We start from the raw sequence: 26735 nt of genomic DNA, 5'->3' as shown, positions 1-26735 counted from the left end.
TTGAGTGTCTTGTAGATAGAAAGCGCCATTTACAAGAGTGTGGGAGAAGTGCAATAGTTTTCAAAGTAAACCAAATTAATGGTATGTCTCTGATATAATGGAACTAACAGGACACAAATACAGGACAGTGTTTCATAGTACATCTGTTCTAGGTCGGGGGTGGGTAATAGGGCTGAACGATTTTAGGAAAAAATTGTATTGCGATTTTTCTGACTGATATTACGATTTCGATTTAATTTGCGATTTTCTTGAAATCCAGCTTCAGTGCAATAGTCACAATGTACAGTAACATTTACAAACATGACACAAAATGCCATTATACCATCAAAAACAAAGGCTATTATAATGCAAGGACACTAAAGAGGTTTTGTGAGGGAGGCAGTCCTTTTTTTACGTTTTTAAAAATAGTTCAAGTAAATTATTTTTATAAATTAAAATTATTATTATTAGTCAAGTATAAATATGCATTTATGTGCAATGGTGTGTATAAAAATCTTTTTTTTTAACCCCAAAATGTTTTACATGAATGGACATGTTCTTTGTACATCAGTCCAATATTTTCCCCATATTTTGCAAGAGACTTAACTGCTTCAAACAGAGACTGAGGGCTTAGCGGTATGGCTTGAAATACATAATGGTATTATTTGAATCTTTTGGTCCTAACAGTAATGGTGAGTGTAAAAATCTCAACGATAATATTTGTGATAAATGTATTTATGCCGTTGGTGAGTTCCAGCTGGTGTTAGAGCGTGTACTAAATTGCTAATGTAGCCCTTGCCTTATTTTGTGTCAAGACACGCGCTGATTGTAATACAACATTTCTGTTCATAACTGCCAGATCTCCCCCCTTACGCGGTTCTAGTCAGGCTTGAGTAAAAAGTCTACTGAAGTCTACTCGACTCTGCATTTTACTTATAGCGATTAGCACACTTAGCGACCCCTCGTTCGCCTTCGCAATGAAAATGCTACTTGTTAGTGGGGCCGTTTATTTGTCACAGCGGAGGAGCCAATTCCCAGCACGCAGCTCGTTGCTGCTTTGCACGGATTTACATATAGTATAAATAAAGACCGTGCTGCTACAGGGCAAGACACCTTAGCGCTTAGCGCATTCAAGCAGCCGCGAACGAAATGACTTCCGGGATTACGGGTGACAGCTTGTAGTAGGACAACGCTTTTATTTTTTTTCAACCAGTTCGGCGCTGGACCTGCCCACAGTAGCATGCCAATAATGGTGAGCGAGGGGGATAAGTGCCCTTTAAAAAAACCACATCTTTGGCGATCTCTAAATCGCGTTTCGGTCCCAAAACAATAAATCGTTCAGCCCTAGTGGGTAATAACATTTTCCAAAGGGGCTATGTGAGGAACTGGAATAACTGTTGAAGGCTGAGCCAACGTGCTCACCTCAAATTGTCAAGTCTAGTCTAGTCTAATTCAGTGAGTGCCTGGCCAAAGCTCAGCCACATCAACCAGCCCCAGACAGAAAGTTCGGTCTTGTGCCTAGTGGATGAGGATGCACAGGGGGGAAAATGCTGCGACCTGGGACATCCCCAGGTGCGTTGCCAGTCGGGTGGAGGAAGTTGGGAGAGGCTGCCTGGATCACCCGCATGGCTGGAACGTCATTACCGAAACACGTCCGACAGGATGGGGTGCACGCCGCCTGAATTTTGCTGAGACTGCCTCTGGACTTCCGGCCACGAGGAACACTGGTTTTGTTGCTGGCGAAGTCATGCCATCGAATGCCAACGATGTTCCGGAGGCAGTTCTTGTGGAAAACATCATGGCTTCAGCTGTCGGTGGCGGAACGTGTCCATGACTCAAAACCATAAGAGCAGTGAGTTGAAGAAGTGGAACTTGATTGGAGTGCAGATATTCTTGATAGCCTGCCGCAGGCGCTGCGAGCTAGTTGGAGACATCGAGATTTCCGTCTAAGTCGACGAGTACCTGGTGATCTTTACATCCAGGTAGGTGAAGGAGTCGACAGACTCAACCTCCTGTGCATCGAAGACCAGCACTAGAGCCAGAGGTGGGAGAAAGTCAGAGGGACTGCAGCTTTTTTCTTTGCCCACCTGACGGTTAGGCCATGAGGAGATGCTGCTTCTTCTATCATCATGAGTGCATCAGCGAGGGTATCAATGAGAGTGACGAGTAGGGTGAATTATTTTCCAAAGAGTGCTGAGATTATGAGAACCAACCGCAACCCATATTCACCATTGCTCACTTGGATCATCAAATCATTGTCAGTCCAAATCCACTGTTGAAGAATGTTGCTAACAAAGACCACTGTTGACATTATTGCTCATGGCTTTTTAAAAAATAAATAAATAAAAAAGTGTCACTAGATGGGTCGGAAACACTGATAAATATACAGTAGTGACAATGTTGCTAAATCGGTAAAACTGAAGACGTTATGGCTCTTGCTTACCTGTACTGCCAACAATTGTGCACGATAAAATACAAAAAAACATTTAAAAACAAAAATACCACAAATGTTACATTTTATTTGGACTTCCTTAAGACTGCAAGGCCAGTGAGGGACTGTGGACAAGCCAGATACTTTGCCGAAAGGCCGAGCTAGACCAATCCGTCGTCGGTAAGTGTCGGGGCATCGGATTGCGCCGTCTGATTGATGTAGCAAAAAATATAGCAGAATGCATTGTCAAAGTTTTTATATTCCACCCCCGCCAAATAGCTTTCCAGTTGGCTTTTTCTAATCATGAGGAATAGTGATTACGGCCACCGATGGTATGGAGGGGTATTACATCTCATGCATCCGCAGAAGCTACTTTAATGGTCACCGTCGTTGTCTGTCATTGCGGTACATTTTTCCAGCACGATGTCAGTCACAGTTGGCAGACATCGGATTGGTCTATCTAGGCCCTAACATTGGCACAGACTATTTTGTATATTGTGTATATATATTTTTTTTAAAGTTATGGTTACCTTCAGCTGGGGAAGGAAGGGTGGGTGTGCCTGGCTGGGAGTAGCACAGGAACATCTGCTGGTCAAGACTTCTTAGGGCATGGTAAGTAGGATGGGTGTGTTGCTGGACAAAGACGTGCCCGGCTGAAACAATATTCACCACGATCACTTCAACTGTCACACCACTGGGCAGGAGAAGCTAGATGACAAACGACAACGTGTTAAAAGCAAAATATAAATCAGAGCGCACAGAATAGTGCAGGACAAAACCTTTGTGGCTGTAATGTCTGCAGCCGGCCAGACATGTGAGTTTTAACAACGATTGGAAAAAAAGCATTAAAAAGAAAATATTACTACGATAAGTCCATTCTAAACATTAAGTGTGGAGATCAATTCAAACATGGTTAAGGTAACAGCAAATTCAACATACATGCAATTGGAAACTACACACATAAAAATTTTTTACTTTAAACAGCAGTCAACTTTTTACACATGTATTAAAGTCAAAATGTCACTGTCGCTTTGCACAGTTTAAAAGGTACCTCCATCTGCCCATTTCAAGGTATTTATGGGTAAATGGAAAATTGTAAAGTGTGATAAATATCTGGAGTTCCCATCTTTGTGTCTAGTCTTGTATTCGCCAAAACAGAAGGGCCCGCGATACCCCAGGTTAATTTTATTGCAAGGTGCCCCATGTTAGAAACGGATGTGACATAACATCGTTGACTGGGCTTTCTCTTGCACCCACCAGTTGAAGAAGAAGAAGGCCTTTATTGATCCCGCAGTGGGGAAATTTTTAGTGCTACAGCAGCAAAGATATAGGTCACACAGGGACGGGGGCATAATGTAGCCATTAATGTATAACATTTACGGCAAACATTCAGGATCAAACCTTTGTAAATATACGCAGTAACTATGTGTATATACACACCAACATACATCTACATAAAAAGTATGAGGAACACTCATTTTAGCCTGTACAAAGTACAGAGGAAAAATACTCTAAGTAAGTGACAGTGCTGCAGTGAAATGTAAGTAAAAGCATTGGATAAAACTAAAACTAGACTAACAGTAGTGGGGAATCCTGAGTATTGCACAATACAAGCTCAGGTGCAGGACTGCACAATTGCACTAATGTCCGCCAGTTTGTAGAGAGTACACAATGTTCTTGTTAAAGAGTCTGGCAGCAGCAGACAAGAAGGAGCGGCGGAATCTCTCCTTTGCACAGCGACGGTGTAACTGTCTGTCACTGAAGGAGCTGTGGAGTGCTGTTAGGGTGCCCTGGGGGGGTAGGCCGGGTTGTCCAGCATTGATGACAGCCTGTCTGTTTCTGTCTGTCTCACTCTCTCACTCACTCACCCACGCACACACTTTCAATATGGAAGGACTTAAATTTGTTGACATATATTCTGATGTTACAAGTCTGCACTCTCCTGTTCAATTGCCAGGTTTTTATGTTATGTTTTATGTTGCTTGTTTCATCTGCATTTTCACTTTAGAAGCAGCATTCATGCACTGCACTTTTCTTGGCCTTATTGCACTTAAGTTTAACACTAGAACGCCCAGGGTTTTATTCACTTTTTTGCAACAACGATTGAACGACAAATCTGCTTGATATTTGACAAACAACTCTGCTGGCTACAAGTAGATGACTTTCATTTGTAAATTGGCCATTCCCTGCCAAAATAGCAGGTGATATGGTGACATCGTCAAATGTAAAGCATAAGTAGTCAAATGACCGCCTTCTGGGCGTTCTAGTATAAGTGGACTGTTATGTTTTATTTGTTGATTCATACATTGTTAGTAAGTTAATTCACTTGTCAAATTTTATCTTTATTTGAATAAATAACACTTGTTACTGTAAAAAAAAAAAAGAAAAAAAAAAAAAAAAGAAAAGAAAAGGCCGCACCTGACAAATACATCAAATTCTAAAAAACTAAAACTAATAAAAACTAAACTAAAGCTAAGCATTTTCCCCAAAACTAAAACTAATAAAAACTAACAAATGTATTCTAAAAACTAATTAAATCTAACTGAATTAGAAATAAAAATTCAAAATGAAATAAAAACTAAACTAAAATGAAAAATCCCAAACTATAATAACCCTGCCGAGGACCAGACTCTGAGACCCGAACAACGCTTCGGTTGTCCAAAGTACTTTGTCAAGCCTCAGATTCACTTTTTTTTTAAAAACATACTTATGCAATAGGGATGTTCTGTAGCCAGAACGTGGCTAATGGGTGGGCCTGGAAAAATCAGTGTGGGCTTGAATATGTGTCTCACTTCGCACAATCCTTCTGTCCCAACACATCGTATATTCAAATAAAATCACAAACCGAATAATATGTTCAGATCTTCCTTAGACAACCACAATTATGCTATTCTTAATATTTAATTAAGAAAAAACACAATTTAATAATTTGATGTTCCGATCAGGTTTAATGACACCGATACCGATACCATGCATGAGTGAGATCGGCCGATACCGATTCCAATCACATGGAAGATCTGTGTATTTTTCCATTTATTTATGGTGACTGCTATTATGCAATATTATCTGAACCCCCCCCCCAAAAAACAGCCATATTATTGCCGTAATTTTGACAAAAATCTATATATATTTTCAAAAGTATGAAGAAATACAAAACCATTGCTGGCACAATACAACAATTACTCAGTCACAAAGATAACGGAAAAACTTAAATTTACCAGCTTTTAGTAACACAGTTTTTAACATATCAAAATAATCAGCAGTCTCAAAAGACTTCATTATGCACAAAGTCAAATAAATAACATGCCACCTAAACATTGCATGGTTCAGAATATAATCAAAGAAGAAAAAATGGTCACATGCAGGCTTCACTTGAATTAACTATTCAATGAGTTCCTAAATTGAAACGACTCAGGAACTTCATTGTCTTGTGCATAAACAAACTATCGTGTGCATTTGTCAACGAGAAAAAAAGTCACTGTTAATCTTTTTGTGAATTATAAAATTATATAGTGGGTCTAATGCCCACAAGTGACCTACAATGCATCTCCCTGTGGCAATAATGCCACTTATACTGCGCTGTGTCCGCCTTGACTTTATTCAATGCAGTGAGCCTCGTAAATTCACCATAGTCTCCCGATTGCTTGTTCTTCAAATGTCGGATTAAGTTGGTTGTGTTGAAACCTTTGGCCATGCTCCCCGCGCGAGGTACCTTTTCATGGCATATACAGTATTACAAGACGCAAACTCCACACACACAGCAGACAAGGCTATGTTCACACCAACTGCGGTGGTCGGAATATTCGATCTAAGCCTTTCATTGCCGATTAGGGCTGTTCAATTTTGCCTGATAAGAAAATCCCGATTATTTTCTCTCAAACCCTCTTTCTTTGAACTCAAAATGCCAGTCAATTTGAATTCAATGAAGGGGATCGACTGGCTAAAATGCAGGCCGACCAGAGCAGGGATGATTCAGAATGGTTCAGTTCAGTTCTATTCCAGGCAATTTCCAAGTTTCAATCCTCGGCTCCTTGCTCACCATCGACCTGGACAATTCCGTCAGTGGAGCATACGCTCCACTTCACTTCCTCACTCACTCGGCAGTCGGCTCGGATAGTCGGCTCCTGCAGCAAACAATCCCCCACGTGTCACTTTCTCCTCGGCCAGCGGACAATCGCTTCAGCATTTTCAGCAATTGGATTGAACGCGCTACTCACGTGACCGCATGACAAACACGGAAGTAACCAACGGAAAACAGAGATCTTAATACGAAGAGAAGAGTAACAGAAAGTACAAATACGAAGAGAATGTACAAACAGAACACAATACAGAACGTACAAATGGGCGATTTGAACGTTTTAAACATCTTTTTATTCAGAAAATTCAAAATCGCTTAATCGAGCAGCCCTATTGCCGATTAAAACATCCGATCACCCGCAGTTCATGCTTCGCAGCCTTATGTTGCGTCCCTCCCCTATGCTCGCAGCGGAGGCGCGGCTGCATTAGGGAGCCTTTCTGGCGGCGGGTTTCGATTGGAGTCAATGTAGCTCGCGCGGGCGGGCGCAGTTGCGTGCAGGGCGGCGGGAGTGATGCTTTTGGACGGAGGGACGTCGTTGCGTATTAAACAAATAAACTTTTTTTGCCATTTCGTCTCGCGGCGGCCAAGCATGAGCTACGGGTGATTGGATGTTTTGATCGGCAATAAAAGGCTTTGATCGAATATTCAGATCACGTAATTTTTCACGAAAATCGTCCGATCATGATCGGTGCCCGATCGATCGGAGCATCCATAATATGCAAGTATACATATGCGCCAACGGCAATGTGGCATCATCCTTTAGTTACTTACATGAACCACCAGGATCACCCGCCGTACACTGTCAAGCGGCAGAGCCCAGGGTGATCTTCCAACCATCCATTTTCTTATCCTTTAGGACTAATTTTAAATCCATCCGCTTGTTGTACAAGCTGATAGTTATAGAGAGGCTAGCCGGTGTATTTTCATGTCTTCTCCAGCATGCGAGCAGTCCGCCGCTTCTGCCACTGTGACGGCTTGAGGCAAGCAATGAAGTAAATAGAGACAAATGCGTTGATAAACGGTCTAGCGGAGCTTCATTGACTGCTTCAAGGAGCCGTATCATGCTAAATCAACTTTTGGGAGTTTTAGCCATAAAACGTTAAAATGCTAATTCCTCACCAAAAAAAAACAAAAACTCCAAAGTGGTGTTTTCCTCCATTCACCCATCTCTGAGTATTCCTCCGCTCTTAGCAACACCTCCTCTCAAACCAAGAAAACAACTAGGTGGGCCAATAGGTTTAATGAACCCAGACGTCTTACTTCAGGCTCTGGGCATAGGCGACCCATGCGGTCACCAAAGTCAGGGGTCCCCAACCACCGGGCCGTGGACCGGTTCGAGGCTGCAGGCCACTTTGGACCCGGCCACGGTGGGCCACAGATAGAAGGAAAAAATAATAATAAAGTACTTCCGGTTTATTTATTATCCGAGGCTGAAAAACATTTTATTTTGAAAAGTGACCGGATTCTCTCCGTTACATCCATCTATATGACTGACTTTCAATGCATGCACTTTTATTTGTCTTTATATTTTTTACATTTAAACATTTTCTTGTTTTGCACCAAAAAAATGATCATTTGAATAATTGTGATTGCATTTATTACCAAAGTAATCATGATTAACATTTTTTCCCCCATAATCGAGCATCCCTACTCAGCCTAACCAAAATGAGTTTCGATGCAATTTTTCTTGATTAAACCATACAGTATATATGTTCCTTTTGATCACCACAGGTACACTTTAAGCTTTTATGATGGTAACTGTTTGACTCTGGAGCGGAATATTTAGATTTTCAATGTCTTTTTTCCTTTTAAAATGGAAGAAAATTCTTCACCTCACCACAACATTCATATGTCCTCTGAGACTATGCAGCATACATATAACACTTAAACCAGTACTTTCTCGAGAAGACAAAGAGTCAGACTTACCCATGAAGTCATGGGGAGTGACGGCAAGGTGAGGGGGGGTGGCGGAGATGCATAAAGGTTGGTCAAATCCATATCTTTAAACTTCTTACCAATCAGCGACAGGGCTTTGTCAACTTGCAGTTGCATACCTGAGTAGACATCAAATACGAGGTTCAACTTGAATAAACATCACTTGTGATAAAAATATATATTTTTTTATTTTTAAGCACTTGAGCCAGATTCTTTCAGCTAGTCAGTTCCCTTTTCATAAGATTCTATAAAAAAACGAGGCAGTCCCCACAACTCACCCTCTATGTGACAGATTTGGAACTCCTGTGTGTAAGGCAGGGTTGAGATGTATATCTTTGCACCTGAGGTCTGCTTCAGAAAACTCACATACCTTCCTTGCTTCCCAATTAATCGCCCAACCAGAAGCTGAAACAAAAAGACAGCCAAAGAATGCACATCATTCACATTTTAATGAACATTGAGAGCCAACCTAATTTCTTAAAGACAGAGTCCTTTCTGAAATGTGCATCAATGGTCAAAAGGAAATCATATGCAAAAATCACGAGTGGAATGAAAATTTGACTCAAGCAAAATAACTCTTACACATACTTCCAGTTCAACTGTTATCACAAGTGACATGTAAAAACTCTGCATGTGTCATGTTAAAATCTATATTCACTATGTGCACAGAAAGACTGATTTATTTTTAATTTGGCATTTATCACATTTTGGAAAAGAGCCCTTCAGTTTACCTTTGAAAAGCTGTTCGAGGCAGAGCGACTGTACTGCATTTTACCGACAAATGTTTGTACAATCACACTGGATTTCAGGTTCATCTTTCACTTATTAAAAATTGCAACGCTTTGCTTATTTTACTTGTAACAGTTAAAAATAAACAGAAATAATGCTAGTTTAATATGCTGTCAAAGTCTAAACTTTGCCCTTCGACTAACACTTATAGAATCCGTCTGAATTACTGTGAATGGGTTGTTGCATGCCAAACCACCCTAAAAAATAAAAAACTATTTAACCAAGCATATATCAAACTAGCAGATATTATATATAGTCTCTGTCATGTGAAAAACAAACTTTTTTTTTTCATTTTCCTATTCTTACATGAAAGGTGTTTCCGCATTAGACATCGCATTCAATGTGAAAATGTGAAAAAAAAAAAACATTGACATTTTTTTATTAGGGTTAGGCGATATTCAAATTTTGACACGGTTTCACCATCTCGTCATTACACTGAGGTGTAACAGTAATACCATTGCTAATTTTATATCATTGTACTAGTCAAACAAACTTGCATTTCGGTGTCAGTTGTCCCATGTAGGGCTGAACGATTAATTGCATTTGTAATATAATTGCGGTTTGAGAATGCGGGACTTATTCACTTGTCAATCTATATGATAAGTTGAATGAGTGATTTAAAGGCAAAACCAAACTAAACCAAACCCAACATTTTTTTTCTAGAATATATTCTATGCAGGCCCACTATTTGAAACAAGGCATTCTGATTAATATTGCCTTTGTGGAATATGATAAATGCATCAGATTTTAGCCATCTCAGTGGGCGTGACCTGAGCTCTGAGCAATGTGCATTTTGCTGCTTAACTCATTCCACAAGCGCAAATTAATCAGAATGCCTTGTCTCAACTAGTGGCTCTGCATAGAACATATTCTGTTAAAAAACATGTTTTGGTTGACTTCCTTCTAAGAAGTGCAGTCCACGTTTACATATCATGTTTAATGAAATGAAGTGACGTGTAGGAAATGGTACAGAGCCACTGGATTATTGATTTTCGGTCGATATGAGAAGTTGAGTGATTAAGAAGTGCAGTCCACCTTTACATCATGGTTCATGAAACAACGTGATATGGAGGAAGTGGCAAAGCTACTGATTTGTTTACATTACTGTTGTAATCTGCACTTGAGTTTGTGCCTTTACAGTATACTATCAGTATAGTCAACACCGTATTTTCCGGACGATAAGCCACATCTTTATGTAAGCCGCACCCACTCCATAAAAAAATAATGATAAAAAAACAAACCGCACCTATCTATGATGAAAAATGGGATATTTACTGTATGTACAGAACGAGTTTGAACTGTAAATGTACTATGTACCTGAACAGATTCTTCCCTAACAGTGCCTTTTGACATAGCAACTTTGCTGATTAAAACCGAACAGAACCAAGAGAAAATAAACAGACTTTATCTTCATTTCACTGCCCACTGTCACTCCAGTTTGTCAGTTAATAGTGTCCATCTTTTGTTGTTCTACTTCATACCAACTAATGCATAACCTAGTCTATAGTGCCCTCACCTGTTGAACTCCTCACATCCTGTTAATGGCAATTGTATTGTATTGTAATTCCGGTTATAACACCCCATGCGGAGGAAGAAAAATCCACGGAATAGTCGCACCGTTCTATAAGCCGCATGGTTCAAAACACCACACCTGTGTGGCAGAATTATGTTGTCGTGGTGGACGCTTACCAAAGTGCACATCAAAATATTTAGGAAATGCATAACTAATTGTAGCAGATAAACTGTCTTTCATATTAATTAATGCTTCATTTTGCCTTTACCCAAATATTCTATAATGCAAAACAGATCTCAGATTGTTTGTTGTAAATTAATAAAGATTAATTTGTTGAAAAAATACATTCAAAAAGCATAGGGGGGTGGGGGTGGGGGGGGATTGCAACTCTCATGAGAAAATGCAATTTTTATTTAATTTTTTTTTGGGCCCAATTAGATTATTTTGCATAATTGTTCGGGCCTAGTCCCAAACACCGAACACAATGCTTGCTGTGAGTGTGCTCTTATTTTTAAAGTAATACATGTGACAAGCTGGCAAACTCTTGAACTGATTCTGCACTAAAAGGGGTTAACATTGACGAGAGTAATGAACATTGTTAAGACCTGCAATGCCTCACCTTTGGCACCTCAATCTCCCAGATGACAAGCTCAGAGCTTGAAGATGAAGCATGGTTACTATGACTTTCTCGAGCGCCCATTGTGCAGCCACTGTCCACAGAGTCCATACTGTTCACATCAGAGCCTAGACAGAGACAGTCATCATTGTTTTCAACAGCACAAAACAAACATTACCAGTTCAAGACACCATAAAAATCTTGATTGGATGAAGAAGGTGAAAGCCCATGTCTCGTAGGCACTGCATGGAGTGCACGCCACTGTTGACAAGATCACATCGAAGTGGTCACAAAATAGTTTGAAGTAGTTTTGTTCAACTAATGACGTGTGGGGCGGCACCGTGGTCGACTGGTTAGCACGTCTGCCTCACACTGTAGAGGTCATGGGTTCCAATCCTGGCTTTCCTGTGTGGGTTTGCATGTTCTCCCCATGCGTGCATGGGTTCTCTCTGCGTACTCCAGTTTCCTCCCACATTCCAAAAAACACGCATGGTAGTAGGGGTGGGCGAGATGCGCAAAAAAAATATCAATATTTTTTCAAAAAACTCGATAACGATAATTTGACGATATTGACAATATGATAATATTTTAAATCTTCACTTGTTTCACAGACCAATTATCGATAGACAGCGTTTGTGAACATCTCTTTTAAATTGCTAAATGTAGCTTCTGCAAAACAATTATATTCTACGACTATCTAACAAAAGAACAAAAAATTATGTATAGACTTACATAGATTTTGGGGAATATTTATGTCATTTAACTGTCTTTGCTCTCATTCCATAATGATGTGACATTTTGAGCTGCAGTAAGTACTGGTGTACCACTGCCAACTACGAGAGCAATCAGAATGGGAAAAAATGTATTTGATATGTGACGTATGACGAAGTGTCACCCAGCGAGGGAAAAAAAAAAAAAAACTTTGTCATGACAAAACCCATTCGAATACATTGCCCGCCGTATTTAGAATAAAGTTGAATAACAAAACTGCAATTTACCGAAAAGTGCATTTTCTCACTCAGTCGTCGCTGTGATCTGGAGACTTGTGACTTTATTCATATTTGGGTGTATGCTGGCGTCACACTAATAAACCGTCGTAGTTTGTGCAACAGCATGCCTCTGGTCTAAAGGCTAGTTATGAATGATGCGGACTAAAAGAATGTCAACTGAATGTTAAACGAACATCCAGGCTATCACGTTTGACTTGATCGCTAAAGTACTGGGCGTGTGTGTGTGTGAGTGCGTGCGTTTATATTTGTTGGTTCAACTCGGCGACTGTTTTCTGAGTGTGTGTGTTTAAGCTTTTGTTTAGCATGCTTGCGCGATCAAGTTTTCCTCGTAATCCATATGGCTCGTGGTGCAACAGAATTGCTCTTCACGGTGACCTTTTTGGCACATCTAACAATGTTATTCCCACCAACGTCAGTCTTGTCAACCCCAAACCATTTACAGACTGTATGGACAACGTGGATTCCCCGCTGGACACTCCTCTATACTTGAAGCTCGGCTGCAGTGCGGACAGTCACGTGACCGGGTCCTGCTCGCTGATTCGGCGAATGATTATCACTTCCTCCTCCTCTGCCGTCAATGCGCACTGATTTTTCAGTATTTCCTCATACTTTGCGGCCGTCGACTGACTCGAGTCAGAGGCAGTATTAATACTCGATAATGTAAAATTATACATCGTGAAAGCAAGATGGACGATGATATCGATAACCATATACATCGCCCACCTCTACATAGTAGGTTAATTGAACAGTCTAAATTGTTCCTAGATATGATTGTGAGTGTGAATGTTTGTCTCTCTGTGCCCTGCGATTGGCTGGCATCCAATTCAGGGTGTACCCCGCCTACTGCCCAGCTGGGAAGACAGCTGGGATAGGCTCCAGCACACCTGCGACCCCTGTGAGGATAAGGGCCTTTGATAATAGATGGATGGGTGAGGATGTGTGTGCTCTGACTGGTGAGCGCAGCGCACATGTGGCTTTGCCTGCAGCTTTGTGAAAATAAATAAATAAAAGTCACTTCCGGTATTAATATCACGATATTTCGTCCAGTATTACTTGGAATTAATTATCGGAGATCACTGATGTTGGCCATTGCTAGTTTGGGCTGCCGTCATATGTATTTAAAAAAAAAAAAAAAATGAATTTCAACTCATATCACAATTGCCATTTTTAGGAGAAAAAAATATATTTTCCAGAAACATTCAGCCCTACCATGGACGCAAAAATTTTGTTTTCCTAGTCCTACTCGGCCAAAACGATGCTGCATCATTCCCGCAGCTAGAGTTTGGTGCCACCAGTGCTCTAATTCTTCGGAACATTTCCGGTTTTTGTGACAGGGCTGACAATAGTAAGCAACTTCCAAGTGTGCGCAGAGGCATTGTAAAATAGGCAGGCGCCTTTGGCCACTTGACAAGTGCAGCAGCAGTGTGGACAAGCTCGCTCCAAGCATAAAGAAGGCAGGAATCTCCCATGGGTATGACGGTGTGGTGAAGCCTGGGTCGGGTGTGCTGAAAGTGGCCATCTTCTGGCCGAATTAGGTACAAACTATTCCAGATAACAGCATTTTCAACGCAACTTGTTTGTAAGTACGAAAGCATCTTTATCAACAAAACAGTAAAAAGAACACTAACCATGTTCAAATCATTTAACATGACACATGAAGAAAAATAACATCACCTGCATTGTAATAAACAGTTAAACATTTACCATTCAAATATTACCGGCTTGACTCATTTGACTTGGTACATCGTAAGCATGTTTCAAATGTGGCTGATAAATGACTGCAACATATACACAATCACAAATTCACTATTTTAGAGTATCATTTTCATAATATGAACAATATATATACATTAGGGCTGCACGTTATTAGAAAAACATCCGATATGTGATATGGATGTTGACTATTGCGATAGATATTGTGATATTTAACCTAATATTTAACCTCAAGAAATGACCTTTTTATTATCTAATGATTAACCCCAAATAAAATGCAGATGTATGCATGTATGTGTATACACACACATATATACACATATACATACACACATGTATATACACATACATATATATATACACACATGTATATACACATACATATATATATATATACACACATACATACATGTATATACACATACATATATATATACACACACATACACACATATATATACACATACATATATTCATACATATACACACATACACACGCACACATACATTCACATACATACACACGCACACATACACATACATACACATGCATACATACACACGCACACATACATACACATTCACACGCACCCACACATACATATATACACACGCACACACACATACATATATACACACGCACACACACATGCATATATACACACGCACACACATATGCATATATACACACGCACACACATATGCATATATACACACGCACACACACATGCATATATACACACGCACACACACATGCATATATATACACACGCACACACACATGCATATATACACACGCACACACACATTTACAATATATACACACGCACACACAGACAGACATATAGATATATATACATAAACACACACACACACACTGAATGTTTCTTAGACGAGGAAGTGTCTGTTTAGCGGAAACAGTGTGTTTAGCCAAAAACATCAAACTTATATAGAGCCAAAAACATCAAACTTAAATAGCGAGATTGATCATATTTTAGCGTCTCCCAGGAGGTCAGACGTAGTTTAATTATGACGTTTTTATTAATCCAAATACAACTGCTTGCGCTCTTCTTCGTTCTCCGCTGCCCCCCTCGCTTGCCGTATGATGCATTCATGAACCTCGGAAACATCACAACTCACATATGGACAGTCTTTCATTTCAGAGGTTCCACCACATAGCTCACTTCGATCGACAAGTGACACACAAACGCGTAACTCACCTCCAGACTGGTCGGTTTCCACTTCACACCCTTGAGGTCCATTCCTTAGGTCCATTCCATCAAGCATCTTCACACCACACACAGCATCCATTGAATTTTCTTCCGTCAAAGAAAAAACCATTTCCTCTGTCGGTGTCTCAATTAGTGATTGGGGTTCTGTTGCTTCTTTTTCTGACAAGTCTGTAATCTGGAAGACATCCATTTTGCTGTCAATCAGACTACGTTGGTGATTTTTGTTGCTGATGCCATCCTCAGAGTGGCATGTGCTGCAAGCAGAGTCCTCAGTCTGTGTAGTTGATTCATCGTCTTTTAGTTTGTTGTTTAGTAGAGGTGCACCCTCTGCTACTTGGTGAGACAGTTTTGGCATGGGGTCTTTTTGTGTATTGTTTATCTGTACTAATTCATTGACCTCTATAGAGTCCCATACTGAGGCAGTAAAAGACCCGTTGGGCATCACTTGCGCTTTGTTTTGGGTATCATCACAGCCTGTTTGGTGGTGGTTTGACAACCGAGGATGGTGACACTGCTGCCTTCTGTCAGAAACTGAGCAACTGGTGCCACCAAACACCTGCTGGGTGGCAGCTGAGATAACCTCAGTTATGAGCCCAGCTGCCAGAACTTCCAGATCTTGCTCCTCTTCATGACTGCTGTGAACCTGGACTTCTTGTGGTGTCAATGATGTAGTCTGGGCTTTGGAAGTCAGGACCACAGAGTTGGGTGTGCTGGTTAGAATGCGTTGATTAAAATCTTGCAGTGAAATGGGTATTTCTCGAGACTCAAACTGTGATGAGACTACTGTCTGCACTTCAACAGGTAAGATTGTACACCCATCATCCTGCGGTGTCATATTGCTGTGGTTCTTTGCAACTTCCCCCTCTGGCTCAGGCCGCTCTGCATCAGAAAGGCACACGGACATCGTGGTCGAATGGGCAATTGTGGCGGATTGGCGGGGAAAGACAATCTCTTTGACAGTGATTTCTGAAGCAGACGGTTCTCTCTTTAGATCGATGTCTGCCTCTGAAGCACAGGAGGGTACTGGGTCTTCTTTCAGGTCACTACGATCTTTCAGTGACACATTGAGACTCTCGTCCTGTTCATATGATGGCAGAGTTGAGACTGTGGGTTTATCAACTTCCAGTTTTATTCTACATGGCTCAACAGCTGCCTCTTCAAGAGTCTGTCCCATTACGGATGCTGCGTCTGTATCGTCAACATGATTTTGGGAGACACTTTCCTGCTCCTCAACTTTTCTAGGGGCCTTTGGATGTTTGCTGGTCAGGTGGTGTTCTGTGTTATTTGTCGTAGATGCAGTGTCCTTCTCAACCACACCATTGCGACCCACCGTTAGAGACAATCTCAGGGTTCCATTAGTTGGACCTCCATCTGGGTCATCATGGCTGATGAGGCGCTCTTTCTTACGGGAGGTGTACCACCACCAGCCAATCAGTGCAAGGACTCCGGGCAGCGTGTAGGGCACAACCGAACGAAACCTTAGAGGCATCTCCTCAGGACACTAGCAGCTGCACCTGAACGGAAGGGGGGGAAAAAAAAGGACAGATTTATCTCATTTGCTATGTGAGCTCTATTCAACTAGACCACATTTTAAATGCAAGCCTCATCCAAACAATAGTTATAGTCTTCATCCATGTTTGGTTAACCTTCGATTCGGCTGACATCATTACAAAGTTGGAACAAGAAGTCGGGCGCTTAACTAAAGTGGTGGACCAACTCTCTGAGAAGCGCACCAATCTCAAAGGGTAGAATACAAGACAAAACTTGCGGATTTTGCATATGAAGGAGGGTGCAGAGAATGAAAAGAAACCCGGGTGCTTCGCGGCACAACTTTTGAAGAACGCTCCATCTTTGGAGGGGCGCCCCCTTATTGACAGATGCCTAGAATGCTCCGGCCCCATCCAAATGACGATTGATCCTCTTGCTCTTATAGCCACGAGCTTGAAAAGGCATAACGGAAAGCTGCTGAATCTAAGTAAATAACTTTTGATGGACAGAGGATCCTGATACTATACCCCGGCAGTTGTGAAATGTAAAAGAGTGAAATCATGTAAAATCATCAAACTTAGGTAAAAGCACTGTGCTAAATAAAACTAAACACTTGTATTGGTTTTTAATTTTGTTTTTATTTAACCTTAATACAAAACGTTTTGTTTTGCTTCTCTAATATGCATACCGGTAATTAGATCTTCACATTCAAAATGTGGTATGCACCCGGAATAGAAAAAAAACAAAGATTCAGAGGAACATATTTTTTAGCACTCTAAATTAGTATGTTATTACAACCTAGATATGTTATGTCTTATATTGTTAGGTGTTGTCATTAAGGGTTTGTGGGAAATAGGTCATGTTGTGTTAACTTTGAGTAGTGGGATTTCCGAGTTATTAAATGCAACACTCCGTACGTGGTCATAGTGACCGTGAGGCAGCGCATAGCCCCTCGCTGTTTAATGACTACCGCGGGTACAGAAAAAGTGTTTTGGTTTAAAAAAAAAAAGAGTTTGCTGACTAATGCCTAGGGTTGGGCACCGGGAACCGTGTGGAACTGGGATTAGCACTTCGGTTCTCCCGGAATCGTTTAGGGTTTAAGATGTCGGTGCAACATTTCGATTCCTAATCCGTCTCGCGGAGGAAGCCGCACAAAACAAACAAAGTACCAATAGTGTGCGCACTGCGCGGATCAATCGACAGACACAAGCATAGTACAACCAATAGGAAATGCGTTTGCGCGCCGAGCCTACAAGCAACAAGTGTCGAGCATTTCTGGCAGCACGTTTCAATTGGAGTCAATGTAGTTCCCGCGGGGGCCCCAGTATGAATTATGTTTTTGGACAAGTGGGACGTCATCGCGTAGGGCTGCTCGATTAAGCGATTTTGAACCGTAACCGAATTTTCTGGATAAAACGATGTTTAAAAAAGTTCAAATCGGCACGTTTGATTTTGTTATTTTTGGTGTATCTAAGTGTAGCCCATTTGTACTTTCTGTATTGTGTTCTCTTCGTATTAAGATCTCTGTTTTCCGGTGGTTACTTCCGTGTTTGTCATGCGGTCACGTGAGTAGCGCGTTCAATCAAATTGCTGAAATGCGGAAGCGATTGTCCGCTGGCCGAGGAGAAAGTGACACGTGGGGGATTGTTTGCTGCAGGAGCCGACTATCTGAGCCGACTGCCGAGTGAGTGAGGAAGTGAAGTGGAGCGTATGCTCAACTGACGGAATTGGCCGGGTCGATGGTGAGCAAGGAGCCGAGGATTGAAACTTGGAAATTGCCTGGAATAGAACTGAACCATTCTGAATAATCCCTGCTCTGGTCGGGCTGGTAGGAGGCTGCATTTTAGCCAGCCGATCCCCTTCATTGAATTCAAATTGACTGGCATTTTGAGTTCAAAGAAAGAAAAATTAAGTTTAAATAAAAGACATTCAAAATACTTCACTTTTCATTATTTTTTATTTCACAAAGAAATCGTAATCATAAAATCGGGTTTGAGAGAAAACAATCGAGATTTTCTTATTAGGCCCGCGCGAGCTACATTGACTCCAATTGAAACGTGCCGCCAGAATCGCTCCCACCGCAGTTGGTGTGAACGTAGCATTGTCTGCTGTGTGGAGTTTGCGTCTTGTAATACTGTATATGCCATGATAAGGTACCTCGCGGAGGGGAGCATGGCCAAAAGTTTCAACACAACCAACTTAATCTGACATTTGAAAAACAAGCAATTGGGAGACTATGGTGAGTTTACGAGGCTCACTGCATTTAATAAATCAAGGCGAGCAGACGACGTATGGCACGCATGCCGCAGCTTGTTATGCATGATGCGTTACTGTCACAGTATAGTCACCATAAATAAATGGGAAAATATACAGATATTCCATGCGATCGGACTCGGTATCGGCCGATCTCACTCATGCATGATTGGTATCGGTGTCGTAAAACCTGATCGGAACATCAAATTATGAAATTGTGTTTTTTCTTCATTGAATATTAAGAATAGCATAATTGTGGTTGCCTAAGGAAGATCTGAACATATTATTCGGTTTGTCATTTTATTTGAATATACGATGTGTCGGGACAGAAGGATTGTGCGAAGTGAGACACATATTCAAGCCCACACTGATTTTTCAAGGCCCACCCATTAGCCATGTTCTGGCTTCGCCCCTGGTGCAAAGTGTTGTATTCTGTAAACATGTGGGTTCAACAGACAGCAAGAAGTTGTACGTTTTCCAGCAAGTTATTTTCCCAGACTTCCGCCTCCAATCCTATACACGGCCTTCAAAATAAAAGCATTCCAGCAAACCATTACACAAGACAGGCAAGGTTGCAGATCTAATATGATTCAACACCTCCGCTTACATGGGGTAGAATTGTTAGTGTTTGGTGTTTGACTCTGCGTCGATCTGAAATTCCTGTCGAGACGTCCTACAATGCTTAGTGTGCTTGCGCACGCATACTCACAACGCCGACAGTGAGTCAGAATCGGGTAAGTATCCAAATGAAATATGTTTAATGTCTACATCGAGCACAAATTTTTCTTTTTATTTGCACACTTGGCTTGCCCATGGGTGTTAATTAAGTAGCATGCTATAAGCTGCATTATTTTATTGTATTTTCTTGAGATTTTGTCATCGTTTTTTTTAAATACTAATTTGCACATTTCTGACCATTTTCATAAAACATATTTAAAATGCGTATAAAACTCTGAAAGAAAAAAAAAAAGACATTTTAAGACAGCTAAGCTTTCTGAACAGGTTTTAATTTGAATAGTGACAATTTTTATCAAAATGTGCAGTGAATGTAAACATAAAAGGTAATAATGTAAACATAAAAAAAAACAGCTCGTAACGCAGGTCTAGTACTTTGAAGAGTCTTTTAAACCCCCCGTTTTCCACTGTTTTAATGGGAATCATGTCTTCAGCAAGGTAATAAGTCACCGCCTCAGTTACTTCTTTACACTGCTTGCTTGTTTTTTCATATGGAGTGTTTTTGTTAAATGACTGTTACCGTGAGTTGCGTTAGCTTGGAGCTAGCGGCTGCCTCTGGTTACCATGTGTCTGATCTCCGTTTGCTTTGGCTGCCGGCGCTGACGTCCTAACAGAGTCTCTGCAAACTTTGCAAATAACTAGTTTGCGCTTTCTCCTCCGAGGAAAAGCCAAACCAAATCGACACTGTGGATGTGGAGTTTCTTTTTGGGAACAACTCTGCTTTGTGGTGACTTTCCGCTTTATAGCTTCCCGCTATACAAACAAACAGGGAGGCGGGGAGTGTCACGTATGGTGCACTGTGCGTGCTGTGATTGGTTGGTCGGGTATACGGGTCAGCGGCTTTGCGCCGCCATAGAGCTAAACTATTAAGGATGTGCCATGTAGACAATCAAACGATCTTTCGGCTTTATGAGATCCTTAACGGTTTAACGTGTTCACGATCAAATATCATCATATCGCCCACCCCTAGTTTGATATTAATGAATGTATTATTTATCATTTCTAATAGAATTTATTTATTACAAATATTTGACCACCCCCCCACCCAAAAAAAAAAAGAATCGGAATTGAGAATAGTTAGGAACCAGAATCAAATCGAGGAACGGGAATCGCCCAAATTCAAACGATACCCAACCATAGTTATGACGTGATGTCTTCTTTAGTGACGTATCCATGAAATGAGATCAAAAAGCCTCGACTCATTGTTTCCCCCAAATACTGTATTTCTACCTCCTCCTGAATCGCTTCACTGTAGAAATGCCTGGACCACATTTACTTCTGTAAAAACTACATTGTTTAAAAATCAGTGTGAACCTAACCTTAGATTCATGTTCACAATCAGAGGCAAGGCAGGTGCACGAGTGGCACCCGCGACTCCTTCCTGTAGTTAAGGCTGTGTAATCTTATGACAGCACGTCCGAGACCCTAGTGAGGATAAGTGGTTCGGATAATGGGATGGAACTAGTATTATAGAAAAACATCTATCATGTTGTATCACGCTATAGTTTTTATAATGTTATTTTGATGTGTGCGGTTGGTATTTGTGTAACAGTGGCCCGCCGCCTGAGCCCCACCTACTCGGCCTTCGAAGCCGCAGCAATGGCTTGGGAGCACGGGCCGCCAAGTCAATGACTTTCAAAGCTCAGAGGAATGGTTTTGCTAACGTACACTCACGCAGCGCTAGCTTCCCTCCTTTACATTGGATTAGCTCTGTTGCTACGAACATAGCATCTGTGCATTTCACTCTTTAGGAATGACGAACCGATTCCCACTCAATGCAACTGTTATGTTAATGTAAAAGGGTGGTTATTCTTGGTTTGAGTGGTTATGCCTGGGGAGGGACCGTGGGATGACGTTGCAACTAGGGATGTGCGTGACTAGTCGTTTAACCGTCTACGATTTATTAAACGTTTTGTATTTTACTAGTCGGTTAAAAGCGGCATTAAGTATCACGCATCTTTTTCAACACACCTCTGCCTTGGCCTCTGTAAACATGCTGAGCACCAAGAGAGAGAATTGCTCCCTCCCCACTAACCGCAACACCCCCCTACACCCGCACCCACACACACACACACACACAAATAGTAGGGGGCGGGGACACTAAGATTGGGGAAGAATATTTAGAAAAGTACATTCTGAAGATATTGAAGCTACCACGAAGAAAAAAACGCACCGTTTGGCAGTATTTTGATGCGGCATATGACAGTGGGCATGGCGGCGGGACCAGGCAGATGAGCATGAGAGCGTTTGTTCCAGCCACGCGCTGCATGCTCGCCGCACAGCAAAGATTGCCCAACTAATTTGTGAAATGACCGCCCGCAATATGCTGCCGCTTTTTGTTGAAGGCAAAGAGTTCGAAAAATTAATGCTGTACACCTAGCCTGAGTACGAGGTGCCAAGTCGCAAAACAATCACGTCCCAACTCGAGAGTAGCCATAACCAAATAAAAGGAGATGCTACGAGCGTTTGAGCGGGTCAACGACTGTATGTGGCCATAACTACAGACGGATGGACGTCCATAGCCACCGAATCTTACATGACTATAACGCGTCATTATGTGGACGAAGGACATCTCCGCTGCTGTGTGTTTCAGACATGTGCCTTAGAGGAAAGACACACAGCTGAAAACTTGGCTGCTCACCTGCGGAGTGTGATGGGTATGTGAGCACTACAAAATAAAGTCGTCGCCTGTGTGCATGATAATGCAGCTAACATGGTGCTAGCGAATGAGACCCGCTGGACTGGGAGTCGGTACCATTACTCTTTACATTATTCATAATAAATGTCATGCATTGCATTGGAAAATGTATCCGAAATGTATTTCTCTTTCAATTGTTCACCTTTATTCAGTCAGTTGTTGTTACATCAATAGAATTTAAATTAACAAACTGTCCTGAATGTTTGGGCTAAAAAAGCCCCTAAATACACACATTTGCATTTTAAACTTTGAATTCAATATGTATAAAAATTCAAGTTTTCTTCCTTATAGACTAGTCGACGGGCAAATTAGTCGAAATTCCCATCCCTAGTTACGTCACTGCTCAATGCCCGTTGTCACAAATGCGATCAATAGTTAAACTGTCAGGGGAAAACAAGCAAGCTTAACACACATACAGCAGAAAATGTGCATTTCACCTCACAGAAGTGCTTTTTGCTAACCGAACTGCATTTCCAGCCTTGTTGCACTACACACGGTTTCTTTTACACTAAATCTTTAACAGTATTACAGTGATTTATTCAAATCATTTATTTCTCTGCAAATTATTTTACATTGTCATTAAAAAAAAGCATAAAAAATAGTTTTAGTTCCAATGTTTTTGTTTTGTGTTTTTCTAAACAAAAACATATGGACAAAAACACCATTAACCCATTAAGGCCTAAAGCGTCTGGCTCAACAGCTCCCTAAAACATAAGATCGCCTTTGTAATTACCCTTGAAAACCTTTTTTTCCAGGAAAAGTTTTCCCAGAAATTCAATTTGAAGATGTAAAAATAGCATGTCAGTGCAAGAGAAGCACTATTTAAATTTTTTTTTTTTTTTTTTTTTTTTTTTTTTTTTTTTAAATCGAGTGGTAATTACCATCCTCTATTCTGTTACAAAGACACCAATATCGTCATTGTCTACAAACCACATCATATCACGCTCGACTGGTTCCACTGTTAAGAGTAGTAGCATCGTTAAAATCTTAATCAATACCCATCCCTAGTACCTCATGACACCAGCAACGCCAGCATTCTATTAACTAGCAACCAGCAGGGCACCGGCATGCTAGTGTTGCTGGTGCCAGCAGCAACCAGCAGGGAGGCCCATCATAGGTGATCACCAGAATAATCAGCAAATGTGCTGTTCTTAATGTGTTTTCGTGCTGGTCTTGCAGATACCAGTAGCAACAAGCAGGGCACCACCAGCTTGCTGATCTCACCAGCTACCAGAAAGACCAGCATGAAAACACAACAATAAGCAGCATATCGCTGGTGTCGCCCAAAACTTCCTATGTCACAATTTGATATGTCATGTTTTTTCAATATTATACTACTGGTCAGCCCATGTGTGTTGGCTAGTTTAAGTGTTGAAAATGGCTTGCTCTCGTTGACGATGCAACGTCAATGGTTGAACAAATATGCCATTTTTGGGGTCTACTGAAAATTGATCATTTTGGAGGTACGAAGATTCTGCCCCACGGCGGTGATATGACGGTGAGCACCTATGTATGTCCATGCCAGGGATGGGCAACTGGCAGATTGTGTGTTGCCTATGCCCCCCGACCACACTGAGTGGGTCCTTAATAAAAAAAAATTTAAAATGTAAAAAGAAAGAAAATACACATTTATACAGGGTTGGGCACCGAGAACAGGGAATTGAGTGGAAACGGGTCCATCATTCCAGTTCGTCCCGAACCGTTCAGATTTTAGAATGTCGGTGCTAAAGTTTTGATCACTAGTTAGCCGCACGGAAGAGCTACGAACGAAGTACGACCAATTCAAAAAAAGAAAAAAAAAAAAAGAAAAAAAAGGGTGCGCACATAGCACGCAGCCCCAGGCTACTGCCGCTGAAGGTGCGGCACAATAGCGCGGACGCTCGCACTCACGCGAGCTGCCGTGGTCCGCCCGGTCAGTACCTCTATTTGCTTTGTACCGGCCGGCAAGCACGGGCCGCTGCAACTCTGGCCGTGCACCCGGCCCTTTCCGCGGATCTCCACAGCGGTGTCAGCAGTCGCCCTTCGTGGGGTCTGTGAACCTGCCCGGGCCGGCCGGCTCATTCGGTCGACGCCTAGCCATAGAACTGACGTGATGCACTTATGAATCAAAAGTCAGGCTAAGTACGTCTAATGGCAACATTGCGCCAACAAGTTCAACACACAAATGCACATATCCAGCTAATATTTAGCCTATAGCATACGCAGCTGCAGCATATACATAAATACTGTACATACAGATACATTGTATATAGACTGCTTAGATTAGATAGACTTTTTTGCTTGCCTTAAAATGCAGCGTTGTGTTTGTTAAATATATTTTCTTTCTAAAGACAGACAAGGTTAGACAATCAATTGGTGTTCAGTAGCATGCTTTCAGTAACAGCTGCATTATTGTATTGTCTTGAACTTCTCAAAAATAAAGCTCCTGTGAAAAATAACACAAAATAATAATACAAAAAATGTAATAAAATAAATAAACTGGTTAAAAACAGCCATTTGAGTAATGCTGGGTAAAGTTCACAAATAGTAAAATGTTCATGAAATTGAAGAACAGAGAACTTCATGTGATTTGTCCAAAAACAACTTTTTTTTGTTAGGAATCAGAATTAAGAATCGTTAGGAACCGGAATCGAATCAAAGAATCGTAATCGTCGAGATTCAAGCAATGCCCAACCCTAGTTAGGATAGTGGATCTTTTGTACAAGAGAGATGGGCATGCCATCCCAGAGACGTAACGGTTCGTCCGTCCAGGAGGTGGACGAACGGACGGAGGATGAGAGGTTTTTAAAAAGGGCGGACTAAGCAATGACAGAGGTGGGTTTTTGTCCGTACCTCTATCCGTACCTAATCGGGTCAAGTACCGATTACGTTTTGTGTTCTTTTAAAAAGCAAGACCACTGTTCTTGTCTTGATTGGGCGTAATTGTAATTAATGCATTAAAAATGTTTTATTACTACGCAGTCCATTTTTTTTCCCCCTGCCGAAAATCAGCATTGGTCTAAAAAAAAAAATAATGATAAAATTATTGGTCCGGTCTAGTTTAGGTGTACATTTGAAATGGAGAATAAAATTCTTATTAAGCATTTGTTTATGACCATTACATAGATCTAGCTAGTACCCCCCGACAGTAATCTACAGATGTAATTGTGAAATCAATTATACAAGCTTTATACAAACACTAAAACATTTTACATGACAAACAAAAGGACCACCACTTCAAACATCTGTCTTCCAAAGACCAGCCCATTCACAATGTTAGTCTTGTTATTAAGCACAACTATTAAGTGCAGTAATATGCATGTAATGTGCCTGGGAAATGGTGGCTCACACTAAACTAACCTTGGACAAGGTTACAAGTGAAGTTGGCTGGCTGACTGATTACGTGTCAAAATGGCCTTTGCATGTCATATCGCTGTTCATTGCACTTTTCTTGACCTCTAAAGTCAACTTTGCAATTCAAGAGTGGCAGTGCAACTAAAGATTGAGGAACTTGTGTGACCTACATATTGAAATCAAATCAACTGTTAGTTACTGTATTTCAAGTGTACTTTGGGCTGTTCATAAAGTATAGCATTGTTTTGCATTTTGTTTGCAATCACTCAAAATATCCAATTCTCTCTGTCTGGCACATAACTGTAAAACTGGCAACAAAGCTTCTTCATTAAATCCGGTTCGGAAATCGTCCGTTTGGGGCACCATCTCGTCCATAGGGACACATTGCGAGATCGCTGCATGCGCAAGTCATGCGTGCACAGGCTCAGGAAGTAACGACATACATGTACTGGCGTTACATATTAATGATACAAAAAAACAGAAAAGACCAGAGAAATATATAAAAATAAACATCGTATTGATTTTTTGTTTGTTTTATTGAAATATTTCAACATACAGTATCTGGTATTGGAGTAATCCAAATGTGACGAAAATAGTAAAGTTATATTACTTTAATATTATGGCACTTGGATCACATTACTAACTACATTTTTTAACAGGTAACTAGTAAGTGTATGTATCCACTTACCCGTCAGCCGCACCCCCCACAAAAAATTTCAGGCCACGAAAAATTGTTATATGGGGTTGGGGGGACACCATCTGCCCTTTTAGCTTAGGGCACCCAAAGGGGTAGCAACGGCCCTGAATCTATCTAACAGTTAGTATCACGGGTATAAACTTACTACTGGTACATGGGGAAGGAATAATTAGTTAAGCCTAGTTGTTTTTGCATTCAAGTAATGCCAATTATAGGGCTGTTAAATTCTAAAAAT

At 41.1% G+C, this 26735-nt stretch overlaps 1 protein-coding gene across 1 annotated transcript in view; it reads right to left on the bottom strand.

Moving 5' to 3' along the window:
- The window catches only part of akap1b (A kinase (PRKA) anchor protein 1b), a 38962-nt gene that overhangs the window by 10570 nt on the left and 1657 nt on the right, over positions 1-26735 (bottom strand). The window contains exons 2-6 of the mRNA XM_086035938.1: positions 15285-16810; positions 11345-11469; positions 8702-8828; positions 8415-8542; positions 2941-3118 (exon numbers count right to left, since the gene is read on the bottom strand). Of these exons, the coding sequence (XP_085892064.1) occupies positions 2941-3118; positions 8415-8542; positions 8702-8828; positions 11345-11469; positions 15285-16785 (2059 nt within the window). The 5' untranslated portion in view covers positions 16786-16810. The remainder of the gene's footprint in view (positions 1-2940; positions 3119-8414; positions 8543-8701; positions 8829-11344; positions 11470-15284; positions 16811-26735) is intronic.

The sequence above is a fragment of the Filicampus tigris genome, chromosome 7 (assembly GCF_054856515.1).
Source record: "Filicampus tigris isolate MCC_2025a chromosome 7, RoL_Ftig_1.0, whole genome shotgun sequence".
Lineage (NCBI taxonomy): Eukaryota > Metazoa > Chordata > Actinopteri > Syngnathiformes > Syngnathidae > Filicampus > Filicampus tigris.
The sequence above is the reverse complement of the archived record's forward strand: the minus strand, read 5'-3'. Positions and strand labels throughout refer to the sequence as shown.